The sequence below is a fragment of the Musca vetustissima genome, unplaced genomic scaffold (genome assembly GCF_032173495.1).
Source record: "Musca vetustissima isolate MV318-11 ecotype Yass unplaced genomic scaffold, APGP_CSIRO_Mvet_v1 utg45649, whole genome shotgun sequence".
Classification (NCBI taxonomy): domain Eukaryota; kingdom Metazoa; phylum Arthropoda; class Insecta; order Diptera; family Muscidae; genus Musca; species Musca vetustissima.
Window position 1 is genome coordinate 57,819 of NW_026876730.1, and position 18,738 is coordinate 76,556.

The following is an 18,738-nucleotide window of genomic DNA, read 5'->3' on the forward strand; positions in this document are numbered from 1 at the left end:
GACCGAAGTAACTGACGAATATGAATGATCGATTGAAGTGAAAGGACTAAATAAATGAATTACCTCGAACCAAATAAGATCGAACTGCTTTAGGAAAGCAATTGATCAATGCTATCATCTACATAACTGACTTATTTAACTTCCTTCTCGTTTAAAATCCCGAAGGTGATCTTTGTGATGTAGTGGTGATAAAATTCTTCCTTGTGGTATCCCCTGTTCTACCTTGACAATGTTAGTGTCTCCCCTATATACTATAGCTTATCTATCTGTTCCTTAGCATGTGGCTAACCCATGCCATCAATATTTTATTTACATATACTAAACTTGTGATAAATACGGCTTTGTTCTATTTAGCCCCGTTTGAATTCTCCTCTACTTCGTTTCTGAATCACGTGATCGCGACTGATTCCATCGGTATGAAATTAGTCAGTGAATGTAATAAAACAAAAATCTATTGTCTTTGTCTGGAGATGTTTGTTTTTCGAAATAGTTAACCTTAAAACAGATGTAAACAAATACTTTCATTGTTTTGTAAAATATTTTATATGCCAACAATTTTAGTTATACAAACATTACTCAGAACATGATAGAAGCTTATGGGGAATGGACTTTGTAACACAGATTATTAATAGCATAAATATTTTAACTAATTTTCTTTATTTCCAATCTCTTTACAGCTCAAACAAAGGCCAGCACATATTTCAAGACTCCCCCTCATTGATAGATATACTAATTAACACCATGTCTGATATCGATAGTCCTCGTCCGTTTCGTCGTGAACGAAATTTAAGTAATCGTAATTTTAATAAACGCGGTTCGAATCACAGACGCCAGAGCACCGAAAGTCACTCTTCCATAGAACCCCGAATGCTGCATGAAATCAATATAGATGATAATAGTGTAACCAATAATATCTCACAACCTGCTACCCCCTCAATTGCCAGTAACAGCACAACCACAAGTTCCAGTTCTTCGATGAATATAGCTTATTCTGTTAATTCAGATACATCGGAGAGTGCAATTAACCACCGACCCACAAAACCAATAAGAAAGTTACGCTCATATGAATTTAGCACAAGTCAAGATGGACTGATAAGTAATAACTCGCCACCGGTTAATACCCCCACAGAAGAACAAAACAACGATGAAAATCAGTCATCAGCCGTCAATACACCCGTTACACCAGATCCTGCCTGGTTGGGTGTACAACAGAAACGTATTATTTTTGAAAAATTCCATGCCAGCGATAATTTGAAAACATCAAAATTTACATCGAAATCTACACAGTCACTGCTTTCAAGTGAACGATCACAGCCGGTATGGCATAAGGTATCATCGCCCACATTGACTTCATCATCCATCTCATCGAATTCCGGATCATATTACGTGGCTCCACCGGGACGGGTGTTAGTCATGAATTTGGAGGCCACAAATAAACACAATGCCAATCGACATTCTTCGTTTCATCAGATTATCGATGAAGAACACACGGAGGATGAAGTTGATGCCATTGAAGATGAGGTAGCTGAGGTTGAATGTACAGAAAATCATAAGGCACTTCCAGAAGAAAATGTCGAACCAGTAGTTGAGACTACAAATACAACGTTATTAGCACCAATGCTAACACATTCAAAAAGTCATGAACCCACAGCGAAGGATGAAGGTTCTAAACAGGAGAATACTTCAAATCAGAGTGCGGAAGCCCTGGGTAAAACGAAATCCAAAGATTTTCCAAGGTAAGCTTTAAACAATTTCATTAAATCCGGGTGGGCACATATCAGGATTGAATTTTTGTTTGTGAAAAGATCGCTTTTGAGGTTCCAAACCCTATTTTGTTTCAATACTCTGGTGCCCTAGACCCATAAATTATTTTACTATTTTATTCAATTCGTTAACAGGTTGGGATTAGTTTATGATTTTATTGATAGATCGTTAAATATTTTGTTGTTAACATAGATAATGGCTGGTAAATCCCCATTTCGGAAATTCTAAAAAAATATTAGATAAGGGTTTTGTATTTACTGTCATATGGTAAAATACACAAACACAAGTGTATTTTTGCAAATATAAAAATACTTCCCCGTTTCGATTTTTTTTTTGCTATTGAATTTTATGAATCAGGACTTTCAATGCCTATCTATCTTGGTGTAAGAGAGATATGATAAGAATAGAAATATTGGTTTGTAAATAGAAAAAAATCTTCAAAGTTAAAAAAAAATTCAATGGGAAACAATTGAAATATTGGCTCCTAAATTTTATAGTCCTTACGAATTTGGGAGTACTTTCAATTGAATGAACTTTGAAGATTTTTAATTAAAGTTTTGAAGTCCAAAAGTGAAGCCATTATAATATTTGGGAACCATTCTTCTATTTAATAACCGGGTAGTTACTTTTTACACCGAAAATTTTCCAGATACTTACTTATTTGTTATAGCACGGCTGTTCCATAAGCCGAGCTTAGAAAATATTTCCAAGCGCGTCGGTCTTGTGCACAAATCCACCAATTTGGAAGACCACGTTCCAAAATGTTGTTTTCTTTCCATCTAATTCGTGGCCTTCGCTTTTATATGCCTTTTGTTGGGGCATTATCATTCATTCGCACAACATGGCCTAGCCACCGTAGTCGCTGCAGCTCAATACGACTGACTATGTCGATGTCCGCGTACAAATTGTAAAGCTTATGGTTCATTCGACGCCGATATTCACCGTCGACGCAGATCGACCCGTAGATCTTTCGGAGAAATTTTCTTTCAAACATTCCAAGAGCTGTCTCATCTGCTTGCGAAAGTATCCATGCTTCAGATCCATATAATAGCGGGGGTAGTATCAGCGTCGTGTAAAGTGTGAGTTTGGTCTGGCGGGAGGTGGCTTTGTTTCTAAACTGCTTACTTAGACCATAGTAGCATCTGTTGGCCATCACAATCCTTCTCCGAATTTCGAAACTGATGGTATTCGTTTTATTTATGGCGGTACCAAGGTATATAAAGTCTCCAAATACCTCGAAGCTGTAGTTCTCAAGTTCCACAGTTGGTACGAGTCTAATGAACGTCTTGCGCGTTGATACTATCAGCATGGTCTTCTCGCCGTTTACTGCCAGACCCACTTTGGCAGACTAATTTTCAATTTATTCAAAGGTGGCTGTTACCGATCGCAATGTTCGACCCATTATATCTATTTCATCTGTGTAGGCGAGTAACATGTGTTGCTTGGTGTACAGAGTGTCATTTCTGTTCACCTTTGCGTCTCGTATATCCTTTTCCAGCTGGATGTTAAAAAGATCACACGATTCACGTTGTCTGAATCCTCGTTCGGTATTGAAGGGCTCCGATAGATCCTTTCCTCTTTTAACTGCTGACCTTGTGCCACTTAAAGTTATCCTGCATAGCCGTATTAATTTTGCAGGAATGCCGAACGTAGACATGGCTTTAAACACCTCTGAACGGATAGGGCTGTCAAATGCGGCCTTAGTCGACAAATAGGTGGTATGTGTCGATGTGTTTTTCGTGGGTCTTTTCCAGGATTTGGCGCAGAGTGAAAATCTGGTCAATGGTGGATTTGCCAGGTCTGAAGACGCATTGGTATTTGTCCAATGGTGTCATTGGTCATTGGCTTCAGTCGTTCATACAGCACACTGGATAGCACTTTATATGAGATGGGAATGAGACTTATTCCTCTATAGTTGGCACATATCGTTTTGTCTCCTTTTTTGTGCACGGGACACAGGATGCTGAGGTTCCAATCATTGGGCATGCATTCCCCTAGCCCAATTGTACTAATCAGCTGGTGCTCCTGACCAGCATCTGACCACCAGTCTTGAATAGTTCGGCTGGTAAACCTCATCTTGGCTAGGTGGTACACATTCTATACAGTCATCTCTTATTGGTTCTGGAGTATATTCTTCACCGTCACTATTAGATACCAGAAGCTTTTCAAAATGATCCTTTCAGATCCCAGATTCTTCATATCTACAGGAAGATGTACCTGTACCAAAGCCTTCGGTTGGTGTTTTATTCGTTGGTAAAATATCTGGTCTTCATTCTGACTCCTGTACATCTCGATTTGCTCACGCTCACGTTTTTCTTGTTCTTGATTCGTTTTCTGAAAATACGTTTCTCCTCTCTCCTTTTCTCCCGATAATTCACCATCGCACTACGTGTTGCTGCTGTCTACAGGGTTGCCCTGTACGCTGCGTTTTTCACATCGGTAGCATTACGACACTCCTGATCGCACCATGGGTTTCTTGATGGTGGTTTTTGGTACCCAAGTGTTGCTTTTGCTGCAGTTTGTGTTGCTTTTGTTATTATGGATACAAGAAGTGCTTGCGTCAAGCAGGTGGGTAAGTTGAGTGGAGTATACTTCACCTATCTGTTGTGTTTGCAGTTTTTCGACGTCGAGTTTCCGTATTGGGTTAGATCGCGCCTTTGCTGCTACATTAAGACGAGTGCGAACCTTGGTGGTCCGATTCGATATCCCTCCTCGGATCGATCGAACGGGATGAATGCCTTCCGCCTATCACAACATGATCAATTTGATTTCTCGTTGTTTGATCAGGGGAAATCCAGGTGACCTTGTGTATATCGAGATGCTTGAACCTGGCGCTGCTAATGTTTTTTTACCATGTTTTTTGCCGTTGTCGGATGTTTCTTCATGGAGGCTGAATTTTCCGACGGTGGGGCCAAAAATAATTTCCCTTCCGATTTTTGCATTAAAATCTCCTAGCAGAATTTTAATGTCATGGCCAGGGCAGCGGTCATATACTGTTTCTAGGCGCTCGTAATATATGTCATCTTTGTCTTCGGTCGGAGCATGGGCGCAAATGAGACTGATGTAGAAGAACTTCGCTTTTATACGAATTATAGCAATTCGTTCATCTACTGGAGTGAACCTGTTAACCACAAATCCGCAGCCAAATTCATGTTTCTTTTCATGGCAGTGCGTAATCGTCTGATTTACGTATGCCTATTTCCTGTAAGGCAATAATATCGGTTTTGTATTTCTTTAGTACTTCCGCCAAAGCGAAAACTGCGCCTGTTCTGTACAAGGTGCGAACATTCCAAATGCAGATTCGCAGATCGTGGTCCTTATACGTTTGCGGGGGTCGTCAACATTAGGGGAGGTCAGTGTCCACAATTGAGATGAAAGAGGGACCAAGCTAAGCCTGGACCTCGCAATGTTAAAGCCAATCAGAGCCGTTAAAATATCTACATTATAATGAGGTTCGGACGTGAAGGTAGAGTTGTATCTTTCCGGAATGAACTACTTCAAAGATATTATTCCCCAAAGGGCAATAGGCTCGGTTCTATCGTTTATTCTGTTCCCTTGTTATAGTATTTAATGTTTGTTCTCGATCATCTAGTTCCTTTGATTCAATCGTTCATCTAGATCTTTTTATGAATGACAAACAGATTCATGAACAGGACTTATCAATTCTAGGCTTTCCCTGTCATACGAATCAAATTTCATAATTTCACCTTCCTTTTTCCAGAAACTATCGATCGCGACCCTTAACTGAAATTGGTGGCTCACAAACGGTTCGTCTGCGTGGTGAGAAATATACTTCATTGCGCCAGGTTATATGGTGAGTAATTCATCTGGTATACAATCATGAATAAATAAAAATTCGTTCCTTATCTCCTCTTGCAGTGATCCCGAAGATGAGGAACAAATTGAAATGCGCGATAAGGGTTACGGTTGCATTCAACCAATACTCGATGAGCTGATAAAGACCGAAGAAACCTATGTGGAAAATCTTTGGACAGGCATCAGCAATTATGGCAATATGTTTGAACGTAAAGATTTACCAATGGGCTTGCGGGGTAAAAAATATGTTCTATTCGGTAATGTTGAACAATTAGCCGAATTTCATCGTGATGAATTCCTGCCAATGTTACATCGTAATAAACACGATTTGAAGAGATTATTTGATGAATTTCAACATTATATAGAGGTAAGTGATTTTTCGGGTTCAGATTTAGATATAGCTTCTATATCGAATGTAGTCCGATGTCATGGAAATACCGCAGGAGAGGCACTACGTTAGTCTAAGCGGCACGAAATTTTAGGCAACCTTCCTACTGGAGACTAAAATTACGTATGTTGAGTTTTATTTGAAGCCGTTCAGATTTAAATTAAGATCAAATAATTTTTTCGGTCATCTGTCAGATTGATACAAAAATTGCCATAGCCCGTGTTGAATTGTTCCAAATCGATTGAGAATTCGATATAGTTCCCATATATATTTACGTCTGACTACTAAGATTTTTTTACATTTTGTGATCCTTACAAATATTAATAATTTGTCTCTATTTTATATTACAGCAACATTGTTTTTATGGTTATGTCTTGTATACAATGAACAAACAACGTTCCTTGAAATTATGTGATACTTATAAAAATTATTTTAAGGTAAGTGATTCCGATACTTCCCCTCCAAGTTTCAGAAACTAAAAATCTATTTTTCATACTTTTACAGCTTATCCAAACCGAATTGGATGATAAATTGGGCATTAATAGTTTTCTAGTACAACCCATTCAAAGAATGGCCCGATATCCGCTACTGTTGACACAATTTATAACGGTAAGTTTATACTAATAAACGTCGGCTTTCAATAAGTTTGAGCAACAAGGACTAACAATTGACCCACTCTAATACTTTGTCTCTTTACAGACCCTCTTCAAAAATCGTGATTATGTTATGAAGCCAGTTATTGAATCTTGTTGCCGTCTGGAGAAACGACTAAGAACCCTGCTGACGACCACAAATGAATCGGAGGTCATAAATGATATTGTCTGCTTGAGTGAAACACATGAGGTTAGTACAGAATCCATTTTTAATCATTCGCGAATAAAATTCTAATACATTTCCTTTTCCCGTTATAGTTCAATACCTTCTATCAGGGTAAATTCCGCAAAGTCAGCGAATTCAATATTGCCGATCACACATTGAAGCGGACATATCGTGGCAAAGTGTTCATTTTCGATAAATGTATTATCTATACGGAAATAAAGGGTAAACAGTTGATATTCCATGGCCGCTATCCATGCGAACATATTGGTATTACGGCGAAAACTAAACAATTTACCCTCTACTATGAACATCGTAAGAAGCAGGAATGTGATTTTATAGCTGATGCTGCACTCGTCGAACAATGGTTAGATTTAATTCGTGAAATGATTAGCTCCTATGCTGAGGAGGAGCGTAAGAAATTTAAAGAAATGCGTGCTTTGGATCATGGTGAAGATCATATGCATCCGAAACCGGCAAATTTGTCACTATTCCGTGATTCGAATCGTTTTAGCACCGATAGTGGTATTGGTAATATGTGGATATTGCCAAAACCGGAAAGTGATGAAAGTTCTTCAAGTCGTGCCACATGGTATGCAACAACGTAGGTGTTTTCAAGAATACCAATTGTGATTCCTGGTGAACCACAACGCTCAATAAAATAAAGACATTTGTTTTTTTATAAAATTAAAATAATAGCCATTATTATTTGTTAAGTATTTGTAACTATTTGTTATACAATATATATTTTTTAATATTCATTTTGCTTTTTGAGTATTTTAGTTTTAAGGCCTAATTAACATTTTATCTATGTGAAAATATTGTTATTATATTATTTAATGTATGTCACAAATTAGTAGAAAAAAAAACAAAACAACAAAATGCCAAATATTCCATTTTATAAGAATACTAAGGAAAACAACGATATCTATTTTATAAACATAATAAGGAAAACTAAAATTAAAAAAATAAATAATAATAAAAAAAATAAAAATAATAAAGAAGACACATCTGTGATGGGTGTATATAAACTAATTTGAACAAAGATGCGCTAATTTATTGAAAAACCAGTAAGGAAAGTAGTAAAGTCGGACTGGGCCGTCTATATGATACCCTTCACCACTTTGGGTACATATTTATCCGAAACGACGTCGCCTTTTTGAAGGAATTTGGACATGAAATTGAACGAACTTAAATATGTGATTTTTATGTCTTTCTGGAACCTATGCTGAATCTCGTTTTATTTGGGCAAGTTTAGAGTCGTTTGCGCACAGTGGGACAGATTTGTGTAAATCGATTTAAAGCTAACTTGACACACGATATTCGGTATGCTGCACTATTTAAAATTGAATCTCAATAAATAAGTCGAAATTATATATGGAAGCTGATATTAATTTATATTAATTTCAATACGTTGTGTCAATCGGCCTAGCTGTGGATCTTTAGTGCACAATTTGTTGCTATTTGTTGTGGCTATTCGTTGTTTTTGTTTATTTAATGTAAATACTTGTTGTGGAAAATTCTTTTGGTTTCTTTTCAATATTTTTATATCTCATTTGCGTTGACAGGAAATGGAAGAAGAAATTAGGATTTATACAAATTATAGGAGATGTACACATCATTCCAGACTTAATTCAATACGCTATGCCAAAATTCGTGCAAATCGAATGATTTTCAGAGACCTAAAATCGGACGAAACTATATACAGAAGCTATATCTAAATCTGAACCGATTTTTACGAAACTTAGCACACATCATTCTAGACTTAATTTAGTACGCTATACCAAAATTCATGCCAATCAAATGATTAGCAGGGACTTTGTGCACCATTTACCTAAAATCGGGCAAAACTATATATGGAAGTTATATCTAAATCTAGACCGATTTTTACAAAACTAAGCACACATCATTCTAGACCTAATTCAATATGCTATACCAAATTTCGTGCATATCGAAAGATATTTAGGGACTTTGGCGCACCATTTACCTTAAATCGGACGAAAGTGTATATGGGAGCTTTATCTAAATCTGACCCGATTTTCTCCAAACTTGATACACGTTATTCTAGACTCAATTCAGTACACTATGCCAAATTTCGTACAAATCGGAAGAAATATAGGGACATTTGTTCACCATTTACATTAAATCGGACAAATATATGTATGGGAGATATATTTAAATCTGAACCGATTTCCACGAAACTTAGCACACATCATTCCAGGCATAATTCAGTACGCTGTGCCAAATTTCGTGCAAATCGAAAGATATATAGGGACTTTGGTGCATCATTTACCTCAAATCGGACGAAATTATATATGGAAGCTATATCTAAATCTGAACGATTTTTCCCAATTTCAATAGGGTTCGTCCTTGGGCCAAATAAATGATTCAGAAAGTGATTCTATGCATATACTCAAAAGGAAACATGGGTCTATCTTGTTTCCTTTTGCATGTTACAAACATATGCACAAAGACATAATACCCTGTACCACAATGTGGTGAAGGGTATAAAAAGGGGTTTAATGGGGACTACCTCTAAACGGGTGTGAATATTAATAATTTTGGTAGTGAGATTTGTTACCATATACGACTACAAAATACAAAATTTTAGTGAATTCGGTTGAAAAACGCGCTCGGAAACCTCAAAATACCGAAATTTGGGGGTACGCTATGGGAGCTACCAGAAAAAGTGGACTTATATTTATAATTTTAGTGGAGATATTTGGTACCCAATAGGAGCCCATTGTACCAAAATTTTCGGTTGAAAAACGCGCTCAAGAAAATATGCCTAAACGGGGACCGATAAAGCCCATCTTCGAATTTGACCTGCCTGCAGGCAAAAGACGACGCTATGCAAAATGTTGGCGATTCGGACAGACGGACATGGCTATATCGTCATAGAATTTTACGCTGAACTCAAAATTATATATACATTAAAGGAATATATATTAAAATGTATGCTCCATGATAATCTATCTAAAACAATATAGTTTCAGAATGAGTAAAGTTTTTTTTTTTAATTTAAAGGTGTTCCCTAAACCCTTTGTAAATTTGAGTAACCCTAGAAAACATTGGATCCAAATAACTCCATTATTGATCGTAGGGTTAAAGAAAATTCTCGAATTTTCTATTTCACAGTGATATTTGGAACGTTGCCCACTACTAATGGGGAATTCCTCCGCTCGATTTTTTTTCTTTCACCAATAGCCAAGGTTTTAGAGTCCATATTGCATCCGTCCCTGAAACAGCAGTTCTTCCCAGCTACACCAACATTGTTCAGGGAAATATATTGCACAACAACGGCTTTTCGCAAAACTACTTCCAAAATTTATAATGGCCTTATTCAGCGCCCATTGTGGCAGCCTTAGATCTGTCCAAGGTAGTCCATATGGTAGATCTTTCCGAGCTGGTATCCGAATACCATCTTTCGAAGGCGGCACAAGGTATTCAAGTGCTGATAAATATCTCTGAATAATGGTGTCTGAGAAGTTGAATATCCTTGCTCACTTTGATCGGTTGAAGGAGAAGTTGACAATGGTCGTAGGGACCATCAAACGTGTTTTGCGGACAGATTAGAGATTGGGTTGTTTATTGCCTGTGCAACTTATGATTCACCAGAAGAAGACAGAAGAAGCTCCATTCGTGGCAGCGGGTCGTCATGGTAGTATGTTGGCCAGTGTGTCGAACTGTTCAAAAGAGTCGTTGCAAGTGCTGCTAGGCGCCGTACAGCTTAATCTTGGGATGAATTGAAGGGCTATTAAGAGTAAGTTTAAACGTGGCATGCAGTTGGATGAAGATGGTTAGCTCAGGCCTTCTGTTGTGGTGGATGGGAATAGTAGGCGGTACAGTACTATCTTTAGGCAGTGTGTTGTTGATAGGTGGAGGACTAGGTGAAGGGACAGTGGCAAATACAAATTTATTCGTGACGCTACGTTTGTACTGGAACGGCCAGACTTTCGCTTCGAATTAGGTACTGGTTTCGTACTGACAGAACTTGGTTGTTTGAATGATTTTCGTCATAAAAGAGGCCTGTCCCAGACAGATTTATGTGGGTGTGGGTGACAGAAGACTGGAAGCATATACTGAGGGAATGTTGTTCCTATGGAGACATAAGAGATTTAGCGGAAATGGGTATAGCGAATGGAGGGATGGGTGGGATTTTAATATGGTTCTTGAAGACAATCGGATCCTTTGTTGTTTAAGTAGTTTTGCTCGTGAAGCAGGAGGCTCGTTAGTTCCACCGAGTGGTGGTGGCGGTTGGCGATGCTGCCGGTGGCTGTTGCGTCGTGTGTTTTCATGAAGGCTGTCGTGAGGGCAGTTTTGTTGATTGTTGTGTTGTCCGTTGCGAAGATGGTTTTGTGTCAGGCAGGCATATGTAGGTTGCAAAGGTCAGAAGTCGTCGATGAGCCGTACTAGAGTAACTTCGGGTAATGTGGACCATGCGTCAAATGTGGACTACCCCCCCATATCTAAGAAAATGCTTGAAATATGTCAATGCCGCCTTGATAAATATTTTCCTTATTAGTGAAAACAAACATCCAAATTGGTTTTTAATAAATAATTGCAATGTTGAAAATGTAGTAGTAGAAAATGTAGCTCTGATTGTAAAAGTGTGATTTGAACATTTTTTGGCACAATAGTCGAACGTTTTTGCAAAATAGTCGAACACTTTGTTTATCTCGAATATAAATAAGTTATGTGGTTTTTCTTGTTTTCTTTAACAAAAATATACGTTTAGTTTCAAATTCAATCGGCGATTTTTAATTTTTATTCATTTTTGAAGCCGATAATTATTTCTAAATAAAAATATTCAATGTCGGGTAATGTGGACCACTATAAAAAAGTGGGACCTTTTCTTGAGGACGAGTTCGAAACGTGGGTGAATTTAATATGCGATGAGGTATTCTATCCTCTGAAAACTCGATATGCTAAATTACAGGTGCTTCGGTTGGATAATGAAGCAAGGACCTTCAAAATACCGCAAATGGGACGATACCTTTAAATGGGGGCTATTCCAAAACATGAACCCATATATTTTTGAATTCATTGTTACCCAAGAGTGTAATAAATTGAAATTTATCACAACCAAACCACAACCTACCTTTAACTTACTGATCCTCATTACCCACACATACTGGTCCACATTACCCGCCAAGTTAATTTTATTCGCAGTTTAGAGTTTTTTGAAATATAATGCAATAACATTTTTATAGACAAATATATATAATTTTTGACCTGGAATATATTTAGCCAACAAATCTACTATGTTGTGAAAACAATTTGTTTTCAGTTTTTACCGCTTACCACAATATCAAAAAAAGAAAATGGTGGTCCACATTACCGGAAGTTACTCTATGTTTAATTCCTACATCACTAAACACTGTTGATCCAGAGATAATCCAACACTTCTCATATGCCGATGTTTGCACAATCCAAGTCTGTGGATTTTAATTCGTCAACCTCGAAAGCAAAATCAACACCAAATTAGCCTCAATTGCCAAATTTTTAAATCTTTTAAATTCTACTGCAACAATTTTTCTCTTAACAAGTAAAAGGGTCGGGACTATTCCAACTTTACAGAACCCAAAAACACTAGCTGTCACTTTCGATAGTCTCTTAACATTTTCTAAACTTGCCGTAGTCCTGAGATCTTGAAACGCAACAACGTTCACAAAATCAAGTCTTACACCAAGTGGATATTCGTGGAATTGATGGGTCATAAGCCGTAATTGGCACTGACTTGACATCCAATGACTTCTGTTTCATACAGAAGATGCTCTTGAGGCGTTCAAGACCCATGTTTTGGATGTGTCTCAATCGGTGTGAAAAAAGTGCTTCGACAATGGTACAACACATCCTTATGGTGCAAGTATTCACCGGAAGTCCCATAAAGTATATATATCCGAGATCACAACAAATTAATGTAGGTTTATGTTGTAGCATAGACATGACATAACTTGGCCCATGGGGAATTTTCTTTTGGGTACTTATTAAAGCTCAAAAAGAATTTCAATTCCATTTTATAGTATATTGTAATTTATTGCTGATTTAGATTATAAACATTAAGGGGTCTTCACATGTTAGCCGTGCAAATAAAATCAAAGGTCCACTGTCTCAACCTGTAGGGTATTTGCCGATACTATTTATATCAATGTTTCCAAATAGCCAATAACATTGACCAAGATAAGAAAATAAATAAAATGATATGGAATATTGGCGAAATTTCAGCAGCAGCAGGGGGAGGAGTAAGACGGAGTGGGTAAACGCAATCGAATTTTTGTTACCTTTTTGATTAGTTGTATTTAAGAATTCGAGCGATAAAGAAGTTTTGCGTTAAGTACTTGAATATTATTATTTCCCAGCTGTGTGTTGACGCTGGATAACGTCGCCAAGGAAATCGGTGCAAAAGAAAAATTATTTCTGTGTGTGTGTGTTTATATTTTAAATTTTACAAAAAAGCTATATTTTATAATTCATTAAAGCAAAAGTATTTAACTCATAAAACGAAGCGATAGGTGTGTGTCAATAAAAGTGATTATGAAATAATAATAATAAATAAAAATGGAATGAGTGAAGAAAAAAATAATTGTTTTTTGGAAAAAATATTATTATTTGAAGAACTTCCAACGAAGCTCATTAATGAAATCGATGTCATTTTGTGGAAATATTTATAGACAGGGGAGGGGAGAAAGGTAGTGACAAAATTCCCCCTTTGGAAATAAAGTGTGATAAGTGTTCAATAATAAAATTGAATTGAAATAAATACCAAAATTATTTATTTGTGTGTCTATGGGGTGTGAGAGAATGTTTTTTTTTTAATTTTAAAACACCTTTTGGGTTTAGCAGTTCACCTTTGGTAAATAAAATATTCAGAATGTTCTTGGAAGACAAAAAAAAAAAAAAAAAAACGCAGAAGCCATAAATTATATCGCATATTCATGCCATGGAGATGAATGAGTTAAAATCGATAAGAACATTCCCCGAAATTCTCGGAAATTTAAACAACTAAACGAATGAGAAGCAAAATAAAGTTTAGGGGACTTCCGAATGGACAAAAATTGGACTGAAATTAAAAAAAAAAAAAAAATGGTACCGTATGCTAGCCTCCCTTAATTACGCTAAATATCGTGTAAATCGAATATACATAATTCACATTAAATCGGACGAATTTGACCTCTACCTTGATCGTTATTATTTGTGTTAATCTTTGAAAAATCATAAACATATTCTTAGCATTTTCCTCCTAAAGAAAATAAAAAATGTTCTATGTGTGGTAATAAAAGGTGTTGCAGGAAAAAATATATATTTTTCTCGACATCGAAAACAACATCAAAAAGATATAATGCGATAAAACGTAGAGATAGTCGACAATTTAATTAGATTGATGTCGATTACATATTTTTGCTGTTTTGTTCGTAGACAAGAACAAAATAATAAATAAACGATGTGCCGCTATCATTCGTTATTATAATTGTTGTATTAAATATGACGATGACAATCGTCATTATGGCGGTTTTTTATTTCATTTTATATTAATCAAATACCTTTATACAGATATAGATATAACAATTGCAAATTTCTTTGCGAATGGACTTGACGATCAGTACTTAGATTTCAATTGACTGATATATTAAACACCTTAAGATTGTTTTAAAAATATTATAATAACTAGCATATGTCCGCTACTTCGTTGGCGAACGTTGGAATGATTAACTATTACTACATATGCCAGAAGAGTTAATCAACCTATACACCAATATCGATCTTATAGTGCGTATTTTCAAATCTACCTACATGTCTCAACACTACACACCAACTCTGGCCGCAACAGAAATCTAGCTCTTTACTAAATTTGGTACCATTGACTTTTGCACTCTTGTAGTACTTATTTCCAAAACTATATCCACATTTCATGATTCGAGCTCTATAGGTTGACCTAAATACAAATTTTACCAAATTTAGTGCAGATTAATATAAATGTTAATATCTACCTACCTCAGCATTCCAATATAAATCATATTTCCAGATTTCCGAATTTGATTTCTTTCAAATTTAGTGTCATTTATTGCACTTCCAAAACATTCTACATTTCTCAACCCTACGCTCCAACAGTAATCTTAATGCCAATTTAGATCCACTTGGAAAATACATTTTAGGGAATAATGTATTTGTAATGGGTTTGAAAATGGGTCTTGCCGATTGTAATATTAGGATGACATGTATCTATTAACCAGGATTTGAATGTTTCACCTGCAGTTTCAGTTTAGGGTATGAAGTTAACATTGCCTGGTTATTTTTTTACGGATTCAACATACACGAAAATAACTTCAAAGTGGATTACAAAATTTAAAGTTGAAACGAATAAAATCAGCGATGGTGCACAATCATAGCAATTCTAAAGTTTTCGAACCATTTACGAAGCATCAAAACAACAATGTTTTGTTTTCATCAGATGCTGTACGGCCTGCATTGCAACCTTCCTAAAGCGGTCCATTCCATGTTATATCCAAAGAAACTCTCTTTGGTCAACAAATAAATGGGAAGCAAAAAATGGTATCGGTTGAACGCCTAAAACCAGCATCAATTTTAAATGACGACAATCTAACGGACAAATCACTACAACTTGCTCGAACGCTTCGATCTGGAGATTTTCAGTCCGGTCCTAAAGATTTTTTACATCCACTCATATATTTATGACTATCTAACAATATTTCAATGTCCAACAGGTTTTCAGACAATTGAAAGACGGCTCTGAGAAAAAGAAAGCTTGAGATTAGTCTCCATATAGTTCTACAATATGTATACTTTTTGTCGAGTCCGTTAAGGCATTGAATAGAATAATTTTTCAAAATTAGCTTCAAGGGTTGGCACATGGTGGATAGGGGCATAAAAACGTTCCAACGTGAATGAGCTCTTTGTTTTATGCCCATGACCTCTGTTCTAGGCCTGTTGCGAGAGGTTTTTATGCATTCAGGTCTATAATTTGTAGTAACACTACCTATAGTCTTTAATTCCTGCGTGAACTGGAAAAAAAGTTGTTGGGTTCTCACTGGGATAAACTCTTCTTAACAAAAATTATCCATATTGGACCATGTTTGGAGTAGATCCCACAGGACGGTATTTTGGTATGTATTTATACTTTACACAACTATGTTGTAATAGCTTTGTGGAACCACAGGAGTTTATAACGCCACGAAATATTGGTCTAGACCAGGGCTGTCCACACTAATACATTGAAGTTTTTTGATTGTATTTGTTTGAAATACAAAATTTTTAAAAGTTCTATTTCTATGTCATATACTGTGAGAAATTTTGTAAAAATATTATTTTCAAATTTTAAGGAAAAAAGGTGTATTCAATGCAAATATGGTTGTTGATGATACATTTTCCCATATAAAGATGTATTTGTTTCAGTTTAACCCTCCCGCCATAACATTGGTCACATATTTCGACTTGTTCCGAACTAATGTTTGCCAAAAATGTCCCAATTTTTTCGGTTAGTGTATGAAAACAAAAAGGAATTGTACGTGTGAGCAATTTGACACAGCCCATGGGACCTATTTTAGGCACTGCTGGTCTAGACCCACCTTTTAGTATACCCATCGTCGTATCTTGACTTGTTTAGGTCACCAAGTGGACCAATAACCTTATTTTTGTCTTTTTTTTCTTTACTGCTCTAGAGGCCACAATTATGACCCGAATATCACGAAATTTTATACAGAGAAAGGGATCTGACCAAAACAATCGTTCAATATTTAGCGGTTCAAATAAACCCATACATTTGAGTAAAAAATTACTAAATTTGCATTCTGTGGCGCATATAGTTAATACTGAAGGACATAGACCTGATAAATTTATAGTATTTTCAAAAGGAGTTGTTGACCTTTAAATTGATTCCAATTATAATGATGTATGGGAGTTATACTTAAATATTTACAGAAGTCTATGTATTTTGATATTATTTAGAAACCCACTAGAGGGTCGAAATATAGTGCTGATTACATGAAGTTCCTGTTGGGTTTAAGGTAGAAATCGGATGATATGGGGAATCTGTTCTACTATTGAGAATGGCTGTTTTAAACGGTCAATATTTAGAGGTGTGAAAAAAATTGAATATTATGATTTAAATGTTCAAGGTAAGAAAGAACAGTTTTTCGCCTCTACTCTGTCGAGAAGGTGCAAATGTTTAGGCTAAAAAATATAGACCCGTAGAATGTTTAAGTTCAGTGGTAGTTGTATAGGGTAGGACAGGGCCCGTCCGACTATACTGCTCCGCTCACTGTTTTTTTAATATTTTTTTTTATATTAGTATACATTACATTTGGTATTCCGTTTGAAACACCTCGAAATAATCATCGAAACCCCCATAAAGTAGATATGTATATTCTTGATCAGAATAAAATTCTCCGACTGTTGAAATCATGATAAAGATAGCAATACTTTGATAGAGTTGTGAAAATTTGCACAGACATTGTTAGTACTTCTAGGATGTTTGACAGTCCATGTTTTCATATAGCCCCTATGTAACGGTATTCCACATATTTCGGTATTTTGGGGATGTTGGGCATGGCTTTCAACCGAATTCGTTGTAGTTTGGGTTCTCAATAGCTAACCCCCAACTAAAAATTATGAATATGGATCTACGGTTAAGAGAAGCCTCCATAATATTAAGTATTTTGGGTGTTGGGCAACCGATGTGGTTGAAATTCTTTATTTTGGATTTCTAATGTATAGTGAACCTTCCTGTTAAAGATTATTAATATTGATTAAGGTTTCGGGGTAGCCCCCATATAACATAACCCCCAACATTTGGTATTTTGAGGACATTATGTACGTTTTTATCGGAATTGGTATTTTGGACTGTCAATATATAGCCAAACTCCCTACCCCAAACTATTAATATTGGCTCAAGTTTCGGGTTAGCCCCCATATGATGTACCCCCCAAAAATTCCGTATTTTGGGAATGTTGGATTCATATTGGGCGCCAAATCTCACAACTACAAATGATCAATATCGGTTCCCATTTTAGTATGTACTTAGTACTTTGAGGATGGTTTAGATGTTTTTTTGTAAAAAAAAATTGTACATAGCTTGCATTTAATATTCCCTATTGACTATACGATCCCTGACAAAGTTTTTTGTTACGCGGTGTCCCTGCATTTGAAGTAAAAAATTAGCAAAATTCTTATATTCGGTCATTTGCAGTTGAACAACAGATGTAGCCCTGTACAGAAGACCTAGTCGTACAGGAATAGGTCAAAAATATTCTGATTAGCAAACATTTTGCCTTGGACCCACATGGCGTACTTTTGGTATGATTGAGTTTTGGTTTCCGTCTAAAAATAAATAAATATTTTCATGTTAATATTACGTTTTAAGTGGATCTCCCATTATCGATTTCAAATTTAGATGATTTCAACCGACTGGCAAATGATATAATTAAATAAAAATCTACTACGGACATGATTTCCGATCACTGGAACATCCGAAACCCAATATTTCATACCTATCTGGCTCTGGTATGAACTCTGATTATGACTTCGTTAAAAAATTATCATAATGCGGGACATAAGAAAAGTGTCTATTTTTGGAAAAGTGTCTATTTTTTACTACAAACCGAGTTGGAAAATAAGAAATATTTTCATCGCTTGGTATGTGGGTACAGAAAATAAAGTGTAAAATTTGGAACCGATTGGATTAATAGTTTTTGAGTTATCGGGCCCGCCAATCGTAAAGCTCATGAAATTTTTACATGAGACTTTAAAGAGGCATTCTTAAATTTGTCTAGGTTCAAATTAAGGGGACCCCCCCATTCTCGGGGTCAAAATTTTTGTTGGTATAATTCGAATCTACACTGATTAAAGAATGTCTCTACAAAATTTCAAGTGAAAATCTCAAGAACTCTTGAAGATATAGCCGATTTATTGTGTCACCATCAAGTGACGGCTGAAGG

The 18,738-nt window shown here is 36.2% G+C and overlaps 2 protein-coding genes across 2 annotated transcripts; both read left to right on the top strand.

Annotated features, from left to right (window-relative positions):
- Positions 1-741: 741 nt before the first annotated feature.
- LOC133321288 (uncharacterized) lies at positions 742-5,582 on the top strand. The gene is made up of 2 exons (XM_061530382.1): positions 742-1,736; positions 5,486-5,582. The coding sequence occupies exons 1-2, from the start codon at positions 742-744 to the stop codon at positions 5,580-5,582; spliced, it is 1,092 nt and encodes a 363-aa protein (XP_061386366.1).
- On the top strand, positions 5,482-7,398 carry LOC133321289 (pleckstrin homology domain-containing family G member 4B-like). The gene is made up of 6 exons (XM_061530383.1): positions 5,482-5,578; positions 5,644-5,947; positions 6,319-6,405; positions 6,473-6,577; positions 6,668-6,811; positions 6,880-7,398. Exons 2-6 carry the CDS (start codon positions 5,672-5,674, stop codon positions 7,390-7,392), a joined length of 1,125 nt encoding a protein of 374 aa, XP_061386367.1. The 5' UTR covers positions 5,482-5,578; positions 5,644-5,671; the 3' UTR covers positions 7,393-7,398.
- The last annotated feature ends 11,340 nt before the right edge of the window (positions 7,399-18,738 follow it).